Raw genomic sequence first — 20,260 nt, forward strand, 5'->3', positions numbered from 1 at the left:
AGTGTACAACTTACTTGTATTCGTTTTTTTTTTTAATTATTGTTTTTCAAAAAATAATTGTATACATACACAGGTTGGTAGGTATCAGTGGCGAGGGGTGTTAAAATTTTACATAAATAGTGCACATAAAATGTTGTCAGTAATACTTATTTGTTTTCATTTACAAATAATGCAATTTGCAAATGCTGCTGGTTAGTTTTTAAAATTAAATTAATCCCTGCGTAAACTAAGCCATAATAGTTGAGGTATGCTATGGGCGATTCGACAAAAATAGTGCAGACCTTTTTAGTCATTCTTATTTGTTTTCGTTGAAATAAGAATACGTATTATTACAGATGGCATTAGTTAGGTTTTTAAAATTTATTAAGCCCTGTCCAAACCACACCATAATCGATAAAAAATATTCTTCAATCTATAGAATATCTAAACTTTTGTATTGTTTAATGACATAACTTAAGATATTTTTTAGATAAACGAACATTTTTTGACTATTATCTACTATGGCTTGGATTAGGCAGCGTTTAATTGAATTGTAAATACTATCAAACACTATCTACTCAAACATTGTAGTCTTAGTTAAATGTAAACAAAAACTTTTGAGTGACAAAGTTTAGTATGCACTGTTTATGTTGGATTTTAATCTCCACCCTTCGCCAGTGGTAGGTATACACACGATCTGAAATTACCGAAAAGCGAAACCTGCGTCGTTTAAACTGGTATCTATAGATTATATACCTATCTACATTTATAAATCTGAAAATGCCAATGGATACTCAAGCCTGTTCTATTTAAAACTCACTGTCGTTTCTGTATTATTAGCAAATATTGAAGATGGAATCCGCAAATATAAATGCGTAGGTAGGTAAATACGTACAAGTTGGTACATTAATTCTCAATTTGAACCTACATGTTGTTCGGATGACCTATAATATTATATTGTATTATTTAGGGATTTAAAATTATACACTCTTCGTTTTGAATTAGAAATATTTAATTTTATTTTTAATATTCACACTATTGTAAGACCATCAATAATTATTGTATTTACCACCTAACAAATACAATATTCACAATAATGAATAATAATGTAAAGAATTGTACACACTTACAGTAAAATATAATATACAGTGTGGCTATTATTTGATCAATGATTGTTTCACGATTTTGGCTAACGAAATGACCGAGACCTGAACATGAATGAAAAAAAGCCAATCAATGACAGCAAAAAATTTACGCTAAACACGACACACATGACACCCCCTTCGGGTTGTCGCGTTCCTGGTGTTATTGGGTTAACTATTTATTTATAAAATGTAAAACAGTTTCGAAATAAGGTACTGTTTTGGCATCGGAGGGTTAAATTAAAAAGTTGAAGTTGTTAATAATTCGGGTAGCATTACGATCGAGCGGCTGGCTCTTCAATAGTATTGAATAATTAACCCTCGCGTGCCTCTGGCAGTGATGATGTTGGCGCCCCGGGCGGGCATTAGTGTTGCCGGTTAATGTTTTAGACGCGCCATAAAACACGCGAGCCTGCGAAAAAAATCGCTCCAGCCTTCTAGACGGGGGCCGCGTTCTAAGCGCCATTTCCTGGCCGCCCCTTTAGTTTCGCAAAGCCAGGGAAGTTTCCGCTCGGGGAATTGATTTTTTTCTGCAGGTGCCTCTCCCCATTGGCCTATCCACTTTCCTTTTCACGCTGGGGAGGTGTTACATGTATTAGGTGCGAGTTTCTTTCAGCTTTGACTGTTCAACTTTGAATCACTGAGAGTAACTCCCCAAGTCATTCGTCAGTTTGTTTTCTAACTAAATAATATTATATAATTTATTGATTATAACATAACAATCTCGTTATAGTTTTCTGAATACGATTATTATAAATGAGTCTATTGAGTACATTAAATGCGATGGCATTATTTATTTTGTATAATCATAATATTTAATATCTAATGTAAGAAGAATCAAAATAAATACGACTTGCGCAACGTTGCTTGTAAACGTGCATGTTGGGCACAACGCGGAAAGATCACAAAATAATGACAAGCCATATAATGGTACCCGTGGGACGCTAAATGACCACAGAGACTGTATAAAAACCGCTGAATAGAAGAGTGGAATGAGCTAAGTGAACCTTTATCTAGTAGCGGATCGATTCCGGTTGGTGATTTTTCTTTCCGGATTCATTTTTGTAAGGAGAGTTCTGAAGAAGGCGGAAGCACATAGAATAAAACAATAATGAGCTGTAGAACATTATACAATAAACCCAAGCATCCCAGCCATATGAAATCGCTCAGGTGGGCAGGATATGCCCACTGTATACCAAATAACTGGGTTCCGGAAATAATCCTTATCTAACGCCAGGTAGAAAGACAACGGTCCCGATGGGTCTATGGAGTGAGGGGGGAGACGCGTCGGAGCTGTCTAGCGTGCAGAATTTTCTGGAGATCAGGGGAATGACGGAGGAGAGGGCTCTATTTATGTTGCCAACGCAAGAGTAAGGAATACAATGATATTAGATAGTAAACACAGGGATTATCAATCATGATAATTATGGTGGTATAACCAAAATGTGTAGCTTAAAATGGAATTGTATAGCATGTCAATTATTGTCGAAACGGATGTTCTATCTCTGGTTCATGATGAGAATAAATAATAAAATACTATAGGTGATTTTAAATAATGTAGAATCATTTTTTCCCATGACATATTATATTATTAAATACTCCGTGGAAGGAAAGCGAGAATGGTATTCGTATCCACGACGTGACTAGTTAAGTTGTAGGTGCTATAATTAATGATATCTTATTTAATAATTGACCTGATCGTAACTGAGTAAAATTTTGTTAAAATAATGTAGTATGACGATAAACTAGGCACTGAATAAAAAAAAATATAAGCTGGAAATATCGTGTTAGTTTTCCTGAGGAAATCTTTTATAATATTCTCGATAAAGATTGGTGCGCAGCTATTGAAACCAGCAAGGCATTATATTATGCACTCTTCCGCAAATCACTCGAGAACTTTTTACTTTTACGCTATGTTCTTTCAACCATTATTTTGATACATCCTCGCGCATAATAATATATCCTCTTTATGGTCCATCATTCAGTAGACTTCGTAATGCAGTATTTTTTTTTTTACAATTTTCTTCTAGACATCTACCCAATTAACTATTTACAGACATCCCTTCGGGGATTAGGCCAAAGCTACCTTCTGACAGTCTTATAACCATTAGTTGGCTGCAATTAAGTTATGATGGATACTATTTTATATTTACATATTTATTTGATTAGCTTTAAGAATCACAAAATATAACAGACTATCTAATTCGGTGACAACGGGACCTAGATCTTGTCTATTGGATTTGCCATCCCCAGTTTGAGCAGTATATATACGCAATGTTGCTTATACGATTGCCCCTATTCCGGTTTACTTATTATGTTTACTTACTTTATATTGTATTATAATTTAATTTAATAAAAGACAAGTTTTTATAGTAGTTTTTCCACTTTTATTAATATCATCAAACAAACGAAAGAATTATTAATCAAATGTATTGTGTTTATTGCTTTATATTTTTGTTTTATGTTAATAACTTAGAATATTTGGTTTAGTGGCCTTAATGAGGTATAGAAAATATTAATATCCAATTGCATTAATTAAAATTTAATTGTTATTGACATAATATTGTTGGATGGATAATTAAATGTATTAGTTGATTATTTGTGTCACCTTTTGAATTTGTTTTGATAAATGCCTGTCGTATAAAGATTATTTAGTTCAAAACGTCTCTTCGGGGCGGACGAAACCGGTCCGGCACATCTATTCTATACACAAAACTGCTGTCGCGCGCTATCAACAGCTATCGAGGGTAGTTTGTGAAATTTTTGTATCGAAGTATTAACACTAACTATGTTTTAACAACACCGCTCTTGGCTATGCTAAATTTTAGAGCGAGATAGACAGTTTTGACTGTTGGACGGCTAACTTATTGTAACAATTATAATATTTTGATAAAAACATATAGCTGCCGATAGCAGTCTTGTGTACAGAATAGATGCGCTGATATAATCAATAAAAGTGGAAAAAGTACTATAAAAATGAGCGTTTTATTAAATTAAATTAATAATGTAATGCATTTCCACCGTGAATTGACAGTTAAGACAGTAAAAGATTTTTTACTATTGTAACGTTGTACGTAATGTTTGATTGTATGCACATATTCGTGTCTGCAATGATCTATTGAGTTTCTTAAACTGTTAAATTTCTACACACCTGTCCGCGATGTTTTCGCTTTACATATCAATTAATTGGTGCGTAAAGTCACATGAGCGACATTAATTGCGCATTCTGTACGGTTCTTAAACGCCCCGCTGCAGCGCCCAGAGACATATTGTGCACCATCGCGCTGATTTATTGCGCCATCTAGATTTATTAATCGGACCGTTTGACAGATTTCTGCGCGGCTGGGACCTTATTCGCGAAGGAGAAATACCAAATTAATGAAGAAATAGGGCTAAAAGTGGAACTCTCAGCGCTGCCAATTAATTACATGGAAATGGTACACTTGTAAAATAACGCGCCTATATTTTAATACACGGTTGCAAACCAGTGACGCCCAGCTTTGAGGATCTCCTAAAGTACATACACATGTCTGGAAAGCATGTATTTACGTAGCTGACATATTAGGTTTGATAGGGGTATACAAATACCAATATTTTCCCTTTACATCTGGTAGATAGAACAGCCATTGTGTATAATAATATACTTACCCATTTCGTAATGATTTTGTAGCATATCGTAATAGATTTTTGGGTTTCTACCGAGTGTACTTCTTCCTTCTTTCCTCAACGTTTCAGACTCGTTGCAGAGGCCATCATCAAGAGATATTATGTGTTATGATGAAGTGTAGTGTAGATGTATAAATGCAAACATCGTTTGTACATATCTCTTGATAATGGCCTCTGCAACGAGCCCGAAACGTCGAGGAAATAAGTACACGCAGTGTAAACTCAAAAATCTATTACGATAAAATAACAACCGTGAAAGTTGAAAACATTATAATTTGTAGCATAATTTGTTTTTTTTTGTAAATTTCTTCAATTTTTAAATATCCGAACTAAACTTTGAAAATTTTCCTTGTCGCGTGAAATCGTTAATTAATCTAATCCAAGAAAAACTGTTTCTATTATTTTTTCCTATTTATGTTATTGAGGTTTTTCAATGTTGTGTAGGTATTTTGTATAATAATAAAAAATCTAACATTAAACTATGCACTGTGTGTACCTACAAATCAAATAGTAATTTCATTAGTCGCAATTAAAGATCGTCAATAATAAAAACATAGAATCGGTACCGATTAAGTTAGTACCTATGTCATTTACCTAATTGATTACAAAGATGTGGGGAGTGTAAAGTAGTGAAGTATCTCGGATAAAATACAGTTATTAAGAAATAATTCGTGCGAATAATATCAGACCTGTAGCTTAAAGGTATGAGCACTCACCCTACAAAATTGAAAGGTGTCAATTCGATTTCTATTTAGCCCAATTTTTTTTCTAGCGTTTTTCAGAATTATAAATACCTGTTAATCAGAATTTAATTGCGCTTATTCACTACGTTGATTCATATATTAACTATACAACTAATAGTTATTTATATTTACACTGTTTCACTAATATTAGTTAGTATACGTATTAATAATAATAAATATAGCATTATATTCTGGCTGTCAGGTGTTTATTAGACATTAGATGGATTTCAGGTTTTATCAATTTACTTAGAATATGCATTCTTTTATATATTGACATTTTCTGTTTATCTGTTATTCGAATAAATATGATGAAGTTATTTTATATATTTAATTTTTGTGGTTTACATAGTTTTTGAACCGATAAGAAAAGTGTAGTATGAAATTTTCACAGTAAATTAATCTAATACCGATAAAAACGTAAATATTTAGCAAGAAAAATAAGTAATAATGTATAGATGAAGCTAACTATTTTGTACATGGTCTATTGCGAGAAGTGAAAACGCAGATGTATGTAGGTAGAATGAAAGTAGGCATAACCAAATTTCTTTTTTAATAAAATACGCCTGAAAAACTCGTCGAAAATTGTCACGTTTTCAATTCTAAAAATACTCACGATTTGACGTTTTCCTTTTTATATGACGCTTTGTTAGGTAGGCCCAGATAAGAGACACGCTTTTCGCTAAAGTACATTTATCTGGGAGTGGAAAAGTGAAACTTACTTTACTATGTTACACTACCCATTATGACACAATATCGATCATATAATTCAGCATTATCAATTTATTTAGCAGCTCCGGCGTCACTAGTCAAAAGCTGTCAACTATGATTCATCCATTTCACACTTCGGCTTGTATAGTTACTTGATGCTGGAGTTTACCATATTTTTGAAAAGTGTGTCTTTACTAACTGGATTTACACTTCTTGTTGTTTTCCACAGCGCAGTTAAAATACACGAAGAAAGCGGCATTAACTGAATCACGTATCTTTCTATAATCACGAGTTTTCTTTGTTTCCCTGACCTTTTTACGTTCTCGTTATGATTTTCAGCAGTCACCTCATCTCATAGTTGTAACATATCACCATTTAACATCGGCACAATCGAGGATTTATCCAAGAGAACTTAACGAAGTGCACATTTTCCATCCCACACCCGCCATGTCGCTAAATCCTTTCGTGCGTATATCATGGCATTACGCAATTGCACCGAGAAGAACTTCCGGTTCTTGTCGGTTTACACTTTTACAGGAAGCCAGCGACGAACAAAATATTTTGAAAATGGCCGATATACTGGATTATTGGTTAGGTTAGGTTAAGTTAAGTTTTGATTCTTAAATACATGAATTTTGTCAAAATCTGCTATGAAAATTAGCGCGATTCACGCCTCGTTTCCTGTAAACAGACTTATAACCAATTTCCTAATATCTTAGTTATAAAATGTGCAGGATTCATGTTTTCATTTCTATCGTTGTTTCGGTAGCGGGTAGAGCCTAGATGAAAAAGACAAAAAAATGTAAGTGTGATATCCGATAGAAGTGTGTTATATACCTATCACTATTGTATCGATGATGTATCTCAATGCTAACTTAAAAGCCAAATATCGTTACTTTATAAACTGAAATTATATAGGTAGGTCTTGGAAATATTATCACAAATAAAAACATGTCCGCGATTCTTATTGTAATTTCGTAAACTGTCTGTTTTTCATAAGAAAAATACTAGCGGAATTCTTTGTGAAACTCAGACGAAGCGACGAGTGTCTTATTTTTGAATAAAATAATACTTTGCTGACAAATCCCAGACGCTTTGGATAGCAATAAAATTTCCATCTTATTTACGGTAATGCAGTTAGTTACCCACAAGTTGTCGGTCGCAAATCTTTTTTTAAAGACGTCATGTTCTGGCTCGACAGTGCCCGCTAAAGGCATTAGCGTCATGTCGCGAGGTTCGCACCTAATTCTCTGTGTTCGCTGACAAACCGGCTTGCTCGCTCAATCGTTCGCGCGCCACATTGTTGTGGTTTTGATTTATTGACCGTCGTGTCTACGAGATTTTTTCTAGCGGAGCTTGTATATTTTGGTAGAATAATCTCCATTTTCCCGTAAAACATTTTTATCAATTCTATTAGGCGTATTAGTAGGCACTTTAGTCTGTATATAATATTTTTTCGATTAGATTTAAATAATTAGAATTCGCTTATTTTTAATTGCGCATCCGTGTAATAATCTGTAATGAGTTTCAAAGCCTTTCTAAGCACTATCGCACATTGAAAATCGTCTCGTCTGGGATACGGTATCAAAATTGGGCGCAATCTTCCGTGCGCAAAGGTTAGGCCATGCCGGGACAGTGGCGTCACGAAACGAATAAAAAAGACGCTCTGCACATGTGCCAGTTCAACATTTTGGAATAATTATTCCTGCATCCCATGTCAAGTTAAATTCTTTCTTCCGACACCAGCTGCTTTTTTCAGTGCCGATGATGGTTTATCGTGATATTGTTTCATAACGGTCAATTTGTTACAGTTATATGTCAGTAAATGCAATTGGCATACTGCAAACATAGGTACCTACTTACTTGGTTTTCAATCCATATAATAATATGTTTACTCAACATAAGTATATAAGTAGTTTTTTGACAAATGCAAACCTTTGATTCAATTATTGAACGTAACTTTTTGTTAAAGCGCTCCTACATTACACATTTCGAATTCGTCTGTGCAACATTTTTGGCATGCAGTTTCATTGTATTTGAAAATTTTTTGGTTCCACTAGAATTGTTTTTAATATTCTCTTACGTTTTCAATAATTTCCGTCCCTATGTGGGTTAAAGTTGTTAAGTTCACTGTGCGAAACATGGAACCGTTCATGTTTGGCAGAAAAGCGCTTTCAATATTTCGTTGAAAAACATAGTTGCTGCAGTGAAAATACTCTGGCCAATTCTACTACTCACCTACTTTCCTAGTACCTAACTGGTGCATGTATAGATAAGGAAATGAAAAGATAAAAAAACATATTTTTCAGTTTATGCTAATTCAGCATTGCTTACTAGTCAATAATTCATAACGGATTTAATAAAAGATTTAAGATAGGTATCTACCATTCTTATTTTATTGAAGATTATATTATATAAGTTGAAAATACCACAAAAAATTTTGTAGATACCTACTAGAATAAATCTTTTGTATAGTTTGATATGGTCCCATTGATTAAGCACACCGGCGCGAATCCAGTGGATCCGAGTTCCAGTCCGACTGGGCGTCGTATTTTTTTCAAAATGATTTTTACTAATATCTATATATTTGAAGTTTTTTCAAAATACTTAGTGGTTAAAATATATCATCATTATATTGTGATGTCATCATTATCAGCCGGAGTCGATTCACTTTTGGATGTAGGCCTCCCCTAGTTCCTTCCACTCTTCTCAGTCTGTAGTTGTTTGCTGCCACGTACATTCACCGAACTTTATGAGTTTGTCTATCTAACGGGCGTCTTTATGGTTTTTTAGTACCTACTGCTTGGGTAACACTATTTGATGGCGTTCACATCGCTTACTCTTGTCTGCGTCCTTATCCTTTGGGTTATTTTACGTTCTTTACGCGTTATACCCACCATGTACCTTTCTATGCCACGTCGCGCTTCTAGTGGGTAATGTCTAAATTTCTCTTAACTTAATTAACATTAAGGATCCATGTTTCACTTGCATTCGTGAGCACTGGTAGCACACACTCGTTGAATATTTTGCGTTTAAGACTCAATGGGAGGTTTTTTTTAAAGATATCTACTATTCAAGCTGTGATGTATAGTAATATATTACGTATACTTCACCTTTACTTGCAAGACTTTCAACTTATAAACCAATATATTTTTGATCGACGGTGGAGTAGTAGTATAATGTAGAACTTCGTTCCTGAAGCCGAATTCAGCATCGTAAAAGTCTGTTAATATCAGCTCATATCCTTCATTTACAAGTAGTAATATAATGTTATCAGCTTTTTCAATAATTAGACTACAATAATAATATGATTTCATATTAATTGTCATATTTAATGTTTGTGATATATTAATTAAAAAAGTATAACAAAACTAAATCTATATTCGATTCTGTCGCTATTGCCAAGGCTTTTCTCAATCTTGTATTATGATCCCGAGCATGTCTACACATTATTATATGAACGTAAATTTGTCAGATCGCTAGTTTATCGGAATATTGTACGGACGAACAGATTCGCAGAAACTTTTGGCAATAGTTATTCCGCAAATCATACAGTCTATTACGAAAGTCTGTTTTTATAATAATATTATGTTCTACCGTATTTTGTTCATTAAAAACTTAACGGAAAAATAATTGCAACTTTGTGCTAAGATATTTTTACATTTATATATTTAGGTGTAGAAATATTGGATTGAAACAATAATATTTCAATATTTTTCTCAGCTCCATATTTTATCAAATATTAATATTATAGATTTTGTTGTTAATTTGGTTATACCTACCTACCAGTTATTTTCAAACTTTTCCATCTTACGGCGCCCTAAAAATGTCATGAGCATCCAATTGAAAATTACCTTCCAAAATCGGATTAGAGAACTCTTAGATTTTCTAAACTGCAAATTGGACATTTTCCCACCTTAATCAGATTCTAGAGTTTTTTTTAAACCTTTCAAAGTACCTAGCTAATTGAAAATTTTACCTTCACAATCAGCTTAGAGACATTTCTTTAGACTGCGTAAGCTGCCGATTGAAGATTTTCTCTTTCGAGCCGGATTCGAGAGTTATTTTAAAATGTAAATTGAATTTTTTGTCTTCTGGATCAGATCCTATTTTTCGTTTTTACGAGTTGCCAATCGAAGGTATCCGTATTGGAATTGGGTACACAGGGGTTTTTCTTTGTATCGATCTATACGCAGCATTTTTTGAGTACTTTTCCGCTTTAAAAAAAATAGTCCCAATAAAATTATGTAAATATTTCAAAGTATTGGCGAAATACACATTTTTTAAAGTCAATAAATATAAAGGACACAGCGCTAAAATAAAGGCTTGTCCCCTAATATAATGAAAAAAAGTCACAGTGGCGATAAGGAAAATGTATTTTCATTTTGTTGTCGCCTGAATAAATTAGCCAACAAGACACACTAGGTACGTATCTATAGTTGTGTCGCTGGATTTCAAAATCAGCCAAGTCCATAATAGAGAAATAGGAGAAAAACAGCTTTTTGTTTTCTCAAATACACAGTCACAAGGGTGAACGTTTATATTATTTCGAGTACAGAATATTTCAAATTAATAAATTCCACATTTTGACAATTCAGAAATGTTAGAAAGCAGTAGTTCTTCAGCAATTCACAAAAATGTCAACTTTACCTAAAGGTGGAATTGGCTGGTTTTGAAATGTAACGACACAGTTATGATCGTTCATCAGCTCATTAAACTAAGATTGTCTTGAAATATTACTTATTGTGGCATACACTTTGAATTCTAACGATTTATATTTTTTTTTCTCTGCAGGATTTTTGTAGATTCTGCAAAACAATATTTCATTATACAATTGTAAATATCACGGTTTATGTTTATGGGATGGTTTTATTTATAAAATAGAAACACTCCCGGTTTTAGTATTTATTCAGACTTCACAGATATTTAATCAACAATAACAGAGAATACTTCCAACAGTACACGAAAATAAATTAACAAGATAAGATGACTCACTCGAGTTCAGTTCACGTAAGTATCACATTTGACAACTAGAAACCACACTTATCACTAGAATCGAATGTCGATAGTGTAAGGTGCTTAGTTTCAAAATAAAGGACCTATATATATCAAAAGGATCATAGCTAATCAGACTAAGCTGACTGGTTAACATAGACTTAAATCCTCATCCTTCTACATAGCGATTGCGGCGTCCAGTCAATGGGTAGCGCCATTTATGGGTCTCTTTTAGGTTTTATTATTTCAGTTTGATTTGCTTTATTATGCCATATCGTATTAATAATGATTTAATTAAAATGTATCTATATACTATATGCGTCTTAGTATTATTTTGTTTAACAACGCGATTGGTTAAATTCGCAGCGTCCTGTATTCCCGCTAACTTTCTGTTTATGGGGACCGTCTTACGCTCGGTTAAACATGAAAGCCCCTCGGTCGGTCCAGTTCGTAACTACACTGAGCCGTAGGATATTTTTCCAGCCATATTTCAAAAGTAACCGGTGCGAGCTGGGAGAAAAAGACATCGGCCGGCCGACGGGGAGAAGGATCCCTGAAATATAATCGGCCGTCACACTCCGCTGGAGATATGGATCCTCCCAATGTATCTGCAGATTTTCTTAGATGAAAAGCTTACTGTCTGCGATGAAAGGAAAATGTCGTACTATCATTTTGGCTTGTTATTGTGTCAGCTGAATAATAAACTAACACCAATATTGAGATAAAATATATTTATTCTGCAAGAATGTAAGTAATCTAAGTATGGGTATTTTTTTTTATTCTGTCATGTGGCACATACCGTTTTACAAGTATGTACCTGTGTGTGTATAATATCTATATTCAATACGTAAAAACTAGAAAATTGAGAATTATTTATAGAATACAGCTCATATATTTATTATATACCTACCTAATAGAAAATACGACGCCTAACGGGACAGAAATCATACTGGCGCGAATCCAGTAGATACAGGTTCATGTCCCGTCACAATTACAAATATAACCCCTCGGCATACTGTAGAAATGCCAATTTTATTTAGATTTGCATCCATTGTCGTGTACCTACAATCCGGCGAATTTGTCTATTTTACTATGCACAGTGAAATACTGATTGATGACTTTAATTTTCGTAACCATATCAGTCGTGTATTATATAGGTAGGTACATATGTAGAATTGTGTTCAATTTTCTGGCAATGTAGATGATAAATGACAATAATAACTGCTAACTTGAAAACACCTCAGATATTATATACCCACTAGAAAAAATCATATTAGAAAAAAAATACGAAAACCGATAGTCAATAATAACACAATTCGACAAGCATTTCATGTATGACCTACTAGTTTAAATTGTCGTAATTAAATAGTAGACCCGTAGGATAATTGGCTAATGCACAGATTGGCGCGACACCAATGGTTATACGGGTTCAAATACCGTCCAGTTTCGTATTTTTTTCAAATATAATTTTTTCTAGTAGGTATCTGAGGTGTTTTCAAGTTATGTATGTTCAATATGTGGAATGTTACATTCTCAAAATCTTGTGAATTATTCATTTGAATAAAAGAAATGGTTTATTGACAATAATACCGCTGCGAAGTGATTTCGTCGTGGCCGCAATTCCAGAAGAATATGTGTTTCCTCTACATCCACTATTTTCGCTTCACATTCAACAATCTATAACAACATGACAGAAATTCAGAGTGTATCTAATGATATATATCAAGATAGATATAAAGTACCTTATTAATCTATATGGGTTAACCTTTAAAACGGTATGTAAAACAGCAGTTGTAAAATGTCCCGTTGAGTCTAAGCAGACGAAACCAATCGTGATAGTTATCCAATTATGTATCGTCAATACATATTACATATTTTATTTTAATTTCTGATATTAATTACATAATATTTACTTAATGAAAAGTATGTATAATCGTACCATAAATCTGCTGAAGGATTATAAACATAATATACCTAATAGCTTTCATACTGCACATTAGAATTGATCAGAATCACTTCATATGTATGTATATTAAAAATAGCCAATCGAATAATAGAAAATGTATTCTTATCACAATAATTCACATCTCAGCAGAGTGGATGTTAACATTATAAGCATGTAATTAATTATTACCGAAATACAAAGTATAATACATAAAATTCTACCGGATGTGTTTCAACAATCGCGAGAAATTTTGATCGCTTGATCTTGACCGCCAATTTTCATCGAAATTATCATGTTTTTTTTACCCAGCTTATAAAATGACGATATTATTATAAAAGCTCTCTCGGTGACTGCGAGTGGGCGATTTTTTGTTCTATGGGTTTCTTGAACCGTGAACCAACGAATTGACCGAACTAGTTGTTTCTTAGTTATTGCCCAAACGATATATCATTTTTTGGAAATAGATAAAATATAAATTTTGTCAAAAATGTGGCAGCATAAATAATACTCGCCGAGGAATCTTTCTGGAATAAAATTATTGATATATGTAAATAATACTATCGAATGCAGTTGGCTTGAGAACGAAAACTGATTTTTATTTACGATTCTCAACGGTGCTTCTCAAACTGGGCCCCCGAAGTTCTTTACAAGGATCCGCCATTACAATTCAATTCCTACATTATTACAACAACAAAAATTTACACACACATTATGTTAAATATGTACTGTGAACAAGAAGATTTAGGCACAAGCCGGAAGGCGCTGTCGTCGACTAAATGGGAGGAGCTTGTTAGTTCACAGGTTCAACACGTAGCCAAAAAGATGTTGCTCGACAGTACATCTGTACAATTTCGTTTCCATGCTCTCATTGTGTCGCCATAACATGAAAAATTAGAATTAAATATATTTATCATTATACGAGATACGTTACGCTACGGCTGGAAACTGCACTCATAAAATTTGTACTCGCTTTTATTTCCGGGCTTCCGGCATCTAATTTTACAAAAAATACTTTCGATTATTTTGTTTACGTCGTTTTGATTAGGTACGTTGTTCTATTCGCCTCCAAGTAACTACGTAATAATCTTGCCCAAAGCGTAAAAATGTGCAAAGGTAAGTAACTGCATAAAATATATAAGACGGCCCTCGAGTTTCGCACGTAAGTTCCTGAAAATGTGTTGAATGTTCGGAAGTAGAGAAATTTAAAAAAAATCAATTATTGAACTTAAAAATATTTATAATTAACTATTTCTTTTATTCAACGAATAATTCACAAGATTTAAGAATATATCATTCTGACTATTGAACATATATCTTGAAGAAAACACTTTCTGAGAGAGTATATTATAACCAATAGAAAAAATCTTTTTTTTGGGATATATATTATATATATTATATACTAATATCTTTTATACTCGGGAGATACAGGGTTCGATTCCCCGTCGGGGTGACTTACTTTTTTTCAAAAAAAAAAAAGATTTTTTCTATTGGTTATAATATACTCTCTCAGAAAGTGTTTTCTTTAAATTAATATATGTTAAAAATATTTATTTATCAATGGTTCTAATAAAGTTAACGAGGGTAATCAGGTGTTTTTTTTTTTATAAACTTATCAAAAGATAGTTAAATACTACTATTTTATGTAGGTATTTGAGAAGGTGACGGGGAGCGGAGATGGAAGCGTACAGTTTTTGAATTATCAACAAAAATCGAAATTTTAAGAAATATACGAAATAGCGAATTGTGCGAAAGTAGAACGTTCGTAAGTCGAGGGCCGCCTGTATGTTGAAATCGTTTTTGAATCCGGCGAATAAAAATACTTTAATCGTGGCATTCGCTACATTTTACCGTTTTGGATTACCTTTGCAATTTTATTGGTAGATTATATTCATGACGGCGTGGACGCCAGAGTCAGAGTGAGAATGTGCTTAGTAAGTAATGTTGAAATATTTTACTGCCGCCAGAATCCTCTTGCATTTTATTGCTCGCTATTAATATGATGTATATAATATTTTAAACGATATATACACGGATAGTTTGCAATATCGTTTAATATGTTAAATTTATACTTAACATAATTGGTGCGTCTTTGTTGTTTTAATCCTTTTTCGTATATTATATTTTATACTTACATTGACTAACTGTTAGGTGTTGGATTCTCTTACTGAATAATGGACCTAATCATGCCAGAGATGTTGAAGATATTCTTCTTGTATAGAGATGTACACTAAATGTATTAAATAAAATTGATGCCCACTAGGGCAACTAATGTTCATAAAAACTCTGATAACATAAGTACTTTTTTTTGTATACAAAGGTTGCACTTACATCAAACTGAAATTACTTTAAATGATATGGTAATCAAAGGTGGCTTCTTCTGGAAGCAGATTCAACATCTTTGACTTTATCAACTGTTATCACCCTCAACCCTGACCTAGTAGCTACCTGCATGCAACATTCGTCTCTATCACTTGTGGGAGGTTGATCTTTATGTCATTGCAAGAATTAAAGTTAACCATTCTTCCTCATCTTCTTTGGAGGCTATCCAAAACCACCTGTCTCCACGTTATCTGATCCGTGCGGAATAATATCTCCAAAAAACTGCAGAATGCGTTTTAGATATTTTTCTGGTGTCTCTATAATATCTAGAATCTAAATGATTGACTTGTAGAGCACAAGTCCAAGAAAACCAGGTCCACGCCAACACCACATTTCGAAGGTTTCAATTGCCTTACGCTCCCTTGCCTTCAGGATTCATAACTCGACACCGTACAAAACTATGCAGAGCACTACTGTTTGCACAAGCATCATTTTCGTGGCAATTGAAATTTTTCGTTCTTTTCATACAGTGGTAAGAAATTTTCGCAATCTCTGCTTCACATCCGCCTTTTTCACTATTGGTCGTTGCCAGATAAGTATAAAAACTCATTCACTGTTTTTATATCACGGAATGTAGGTACTTGTTGAGAGTAGACGGTTAGCCCGATCGATAAACGTTAACTTGGTCTTATTCCTATTAATAAGTAGGCCGAATTTGCAACCCTCTTCTACTCGGTATAGCATCTCTGCGAGTTCTTTTTGTGGGGCCATTTGTTTATTTTGCGATTAATTTTCTTTTTTTTCCTTTACCAAAATGTAAATTTTTAAGTTGACTAATGTTATCTCTAGTTTATTAGTTAGTATATTATTAATATTACTAACGTGAGAAAAGAGCATACATGTTCTAAATAATGGGGGATTTCCTTTTAATTTAACAAAGATAGATTTCATATATTATGTAGTATGGTTATGTGCTGCGGCGTCCATGTGAACCGGCCAGGTGCTCGCAATTAGCAGCAGCAATCAGAAGTGCGGACACCTCAATAGAAAATCGACGGTCGATGTCACCTCCCTGCTACGACGCGTCACGTTCCAATTGAATATTCAATGGTATGCACTAGCAGCTGCTGCTAAATATGTAGGTATTTGCACAATACAGTAGGGTGTACAGTGAGCCAATATATTATTATATATCCAAAGCTTTCATCTAAAGTCGGACGTAGATTTATTTTGTGTAAACAAGATTCGAATGGTTTAAATAGTTTCTTGGGACTGCATTTTCTTCTATCGTCAGTGTTGTTGTTCTATGCAAGACACATCTTTGGTTGAATGGTTGATAATATTACTTATGGTGATATATACATCTGCAAGTATTTAAGTACTCAGAGGAAGGGTTCAGGAGGGGATGGTTGAACCACGAATTTGATTCCTTGTTATCATTATCATGTGTGATTGTCAAAAGACTTAAAATATAAAGATCTTCGACAAATATTATAGGTTATAATCGCCACCCTGATTACAAAAATAGAAATAAATGACTGAATACGTGTACGTACTTGCCAACATATTATATTCGTTACGTATCCGTTTTTTAACTAACATTTTACATTATGGCCTCTCGTATTGTAAAAGAAAACCATTTAATAAAATATCTTCGATAGTCTAACTCTAATTAATGTACCGGAAGAAAGGGGACCGTGTCGTAAGCTACTACATCTTATGGCGCTTATGGCAGGCAGGGGGATTAAAGGCGTTACCTGTAGGCCGCCACGACCCCAAATGGGTGGATGAAATATAATAAAACAAGTTATTTTCTTTGGTTATCTTGAAAAGTAAATCATTTTTCTGTTTTTTTTTCCACAGCCCGAGCGTCTGAACGTATTCAAAAATGACCAGGAAAGCTGGGACTACACGAGTGAGTACAACATTTGAATAAAACAATATGCGTATAAACAATATTATAATTCAATAATTTATAAGAAAGGCTCCAGCAATAAAATGCATGTTTTAGGTGCATGAATATGATTCGTGTCTTGTTTTACAAGAGTAACATAAAAAAGACTGTAAAGCCGCGTACACACAGAAAAGGTTGGCAACACCATAAAATACTAACAGCTTTGCTCCGACTTTTGTGGGCTTTTCAGCCCGGGATGCTGTTTTTTGTTGTCAACTCCAGTATGTACGTGACTTAATATTTATACTTTTTTATCCATTATTATTTGTGTTAATTATATATATATATATATATATATATGAGTTTTAATAATTATTACTGTACTGAGGATACTGGAAATTCAATTAAAATATATTATGGTCATCAGAGCAAATCGATTATGATATCACAATAAAATTACTTAGCAATCAAGAATTTTTTTCGGGAATAGTTACCAAGATCAAGATAATAAATATATTAAAACAACTAATGACAAACTTTATTCTTTATCATTTCTATACATTCCGTGGGTTGATTACGTGAGGATAAAGCGAAATCCGGATCTCTGAACGGATACACATATAATAGGACAAAACTCTCGTTAATTAAAATTCATTTAACTGTGTTCATGCTAAAAATTAATTGTTTTCACTAACGCATGTGCTATATACAATAAAATTCTAGGTACGTATAGTTAAATCAGTAGATATATGGTGGCACCATAGGCGATTCTAATGTGTATTGGAATTGTTTGCTGCAATGCCTGTTTCAATACTAGAAAACAATACCACTACAACCGCAAGCCGCTTTCCCGTGCCCATCGTGCCACTGTGTACTGATTTACCTATAAATACAAATGAATACCAGTAATTTAGGGATAGTATACAATAAAATCGGTCGCCTATGAAAAAAGGCATTTATTGAAATGTTATACATTATTATTATTTCGTTCCTGGTTTCAATGATTAAACATACTATATAGGTACTTACTCTAATTGATTAAAATCAATAAAATGTGCTAATATATAATAAAATATTATATATCAAATGGCATGTCTGTCCATTCGAAGTTGATATTATTGTAACGAATGAGTCTACGAGTAGGTACACTACATTGGCGAGGGGTGGTGGTAGGCTGTTAAGATTCGACATGAAACAGTGTAGGTCATGGCCCCCACAAGGGGGGGGCTGACAGGACTCTAGCCTGGGGGCCCGGGCTCAGGAGGGGCCAGGCGAGGCGAGACGACCAGATAGTGAGATAAACACACATCAAAAATTTGTTTTAATAGTAAAAAAAGTCGCCTGCGGCGCTATTTTCCATCAATAATAATATTATTTTAAGTTATATGGTTGTACGATACAATTTTTAATTGTGTATCAATACTCGACATCTCCATAATTCAAATGGATGTATTAAAATATAAACATACACTTTAATTTTGCCGCGTACACCATTTGGAAAATACTACTGTAGAGCGTCACACTGCCTTTATCCTTAGCGATAGGTAGGGGGGGCCGCCAAAGATCCTAGCCTGGGGGACCGCTTCCCGATGTGGGGCCCATGGTGTAGGTACACGAAACGTTTGTCAATCATACGTATTTGTTATCATTGAACTAAGAATACAATTTGCAAATGGGGCTGGTTAGTTTTTAAAATTTAATTAAACTCTGCCTAAACCAAACCACAATAGTTTATGTATGCTATGGGCGATCCGGTGAAAATACTGTACAATTTTTAAGCCATACTTATTTGTTTTCAATGAATTAATAATACATATTACAATATGGTGTTGCTAAGTCTTTTTTTAATTGATTTTTCTTTTCGGCCATGTCCGATCCTAATGGGATCATATGGGCCTCCACAGAGTAGAGGTTTGTATTAACAGATTTTGTTTCTTACGAGAAATGGATGTCAGCCACTTGCTCAACCTATTAGCCTAATTTATAAAATATCTAAAATTATGCATGGTTTAAGGGAACATATATATTTTATAAAAAAACGAATATTTCTGACTATTATCTACCTATTATGGCTTGGATTATGCAGGGTTTGATTGAATTTTAAAAACTAACAAACACTATCAACACACTGTAGTCTAAGTTCAATGAAAACAGATACGCTTGACTGACAAAGTTAAATGTTAACTATTTATGTCGGATCTTAACAACCTTCCTCTACCCTTCGCCACTAGAACATTACCTACATTTTATATTGACCGTGTATGTTACAATAAAATAAATGGTGAAGAGTCAATTATTTCATCAAATTTTAATAGTATTCCCTCAACAACGTGTAGTATTGATTTTATTTCTGCTGTTAATTCAACGGGATGTTTTAGCAATCTACACTCATGCATACATACTTTCCAACTGTTGGTTGGTAAGTAACGGTATTGTGATAAATCGAGTTGAAGTAGCCAATCCGATCCACTTAGCACGAGTGTCGTAATTATGACACTGATTTGATTTGCTAAAGCTAGATACACAACCTCCAATTACGTTCTGGTGAACAATTTTCAAGCCGGCATATTATGTCTGTCTGTCGAGTTTAAAGCTGCAACTTTGGAACGATGCACCAATACTTTGACACATGAAAGCGTATGCATTGCTCGACGTGATTTGATAACATTTTGTATTGCCATACAAAATTACGTGCTTAATAAAAATGCAACCGTAGAACACATACAATAATATTATATATGCCTGCAATTCAAAAATCAGTGATTTTTTACTAACGGTATATTCATGTTACTTGGACTATGTATGTATGTATAATATGTTATTTTTCGTTTACACTTGTTAAATTCAAAATATTAATAATTACAAGATA

The 20,260-nt window shown here is 33.7% G+C and overlaps 1 protein-coding gene across 2 annotated transcripts in view; it reads left to right on the plus strand.

Annotated features, from left to right (window-relative positions):
* Positions 1-20,260, plus strand: part of LOC147066763 (heterogeneous nuclear ribonucleoprotein L-like) — a 651,714-nt gene that overhangs the window by 577,212 nt on the left and 54,242 nt on the right. For both annotated transcript variants that reach the window (XM_085954180.1, XM_085954181.1), the window contains exon 5: positions 17,361-17,412. In XM_085954180.1, coding sequence (XP_085810306.1) covers positions 17,361-17,412 — 52 coding nt within the window. The remainder of the gene's footprint in view (positions 1-17,360; positions 17,413-20,260) is intronic.

This window comes from Rhyacophila brunnea, unplaced genomic scaffold, assembly GCF_057557595.1.
Source record: "Rhyacophila brunnea isolate RB1 unplaced genomic scaffold, BYU_Rbru_1.0 scaffold_4, whole genome shotgun sequence".
Lineage (NCBI taxonomy): Eukaryota > Metazoa > Arthropoda > Insecta > Trichoptera > Rhyacophilidae > Rhyacophila > Rhyacophila brunnea.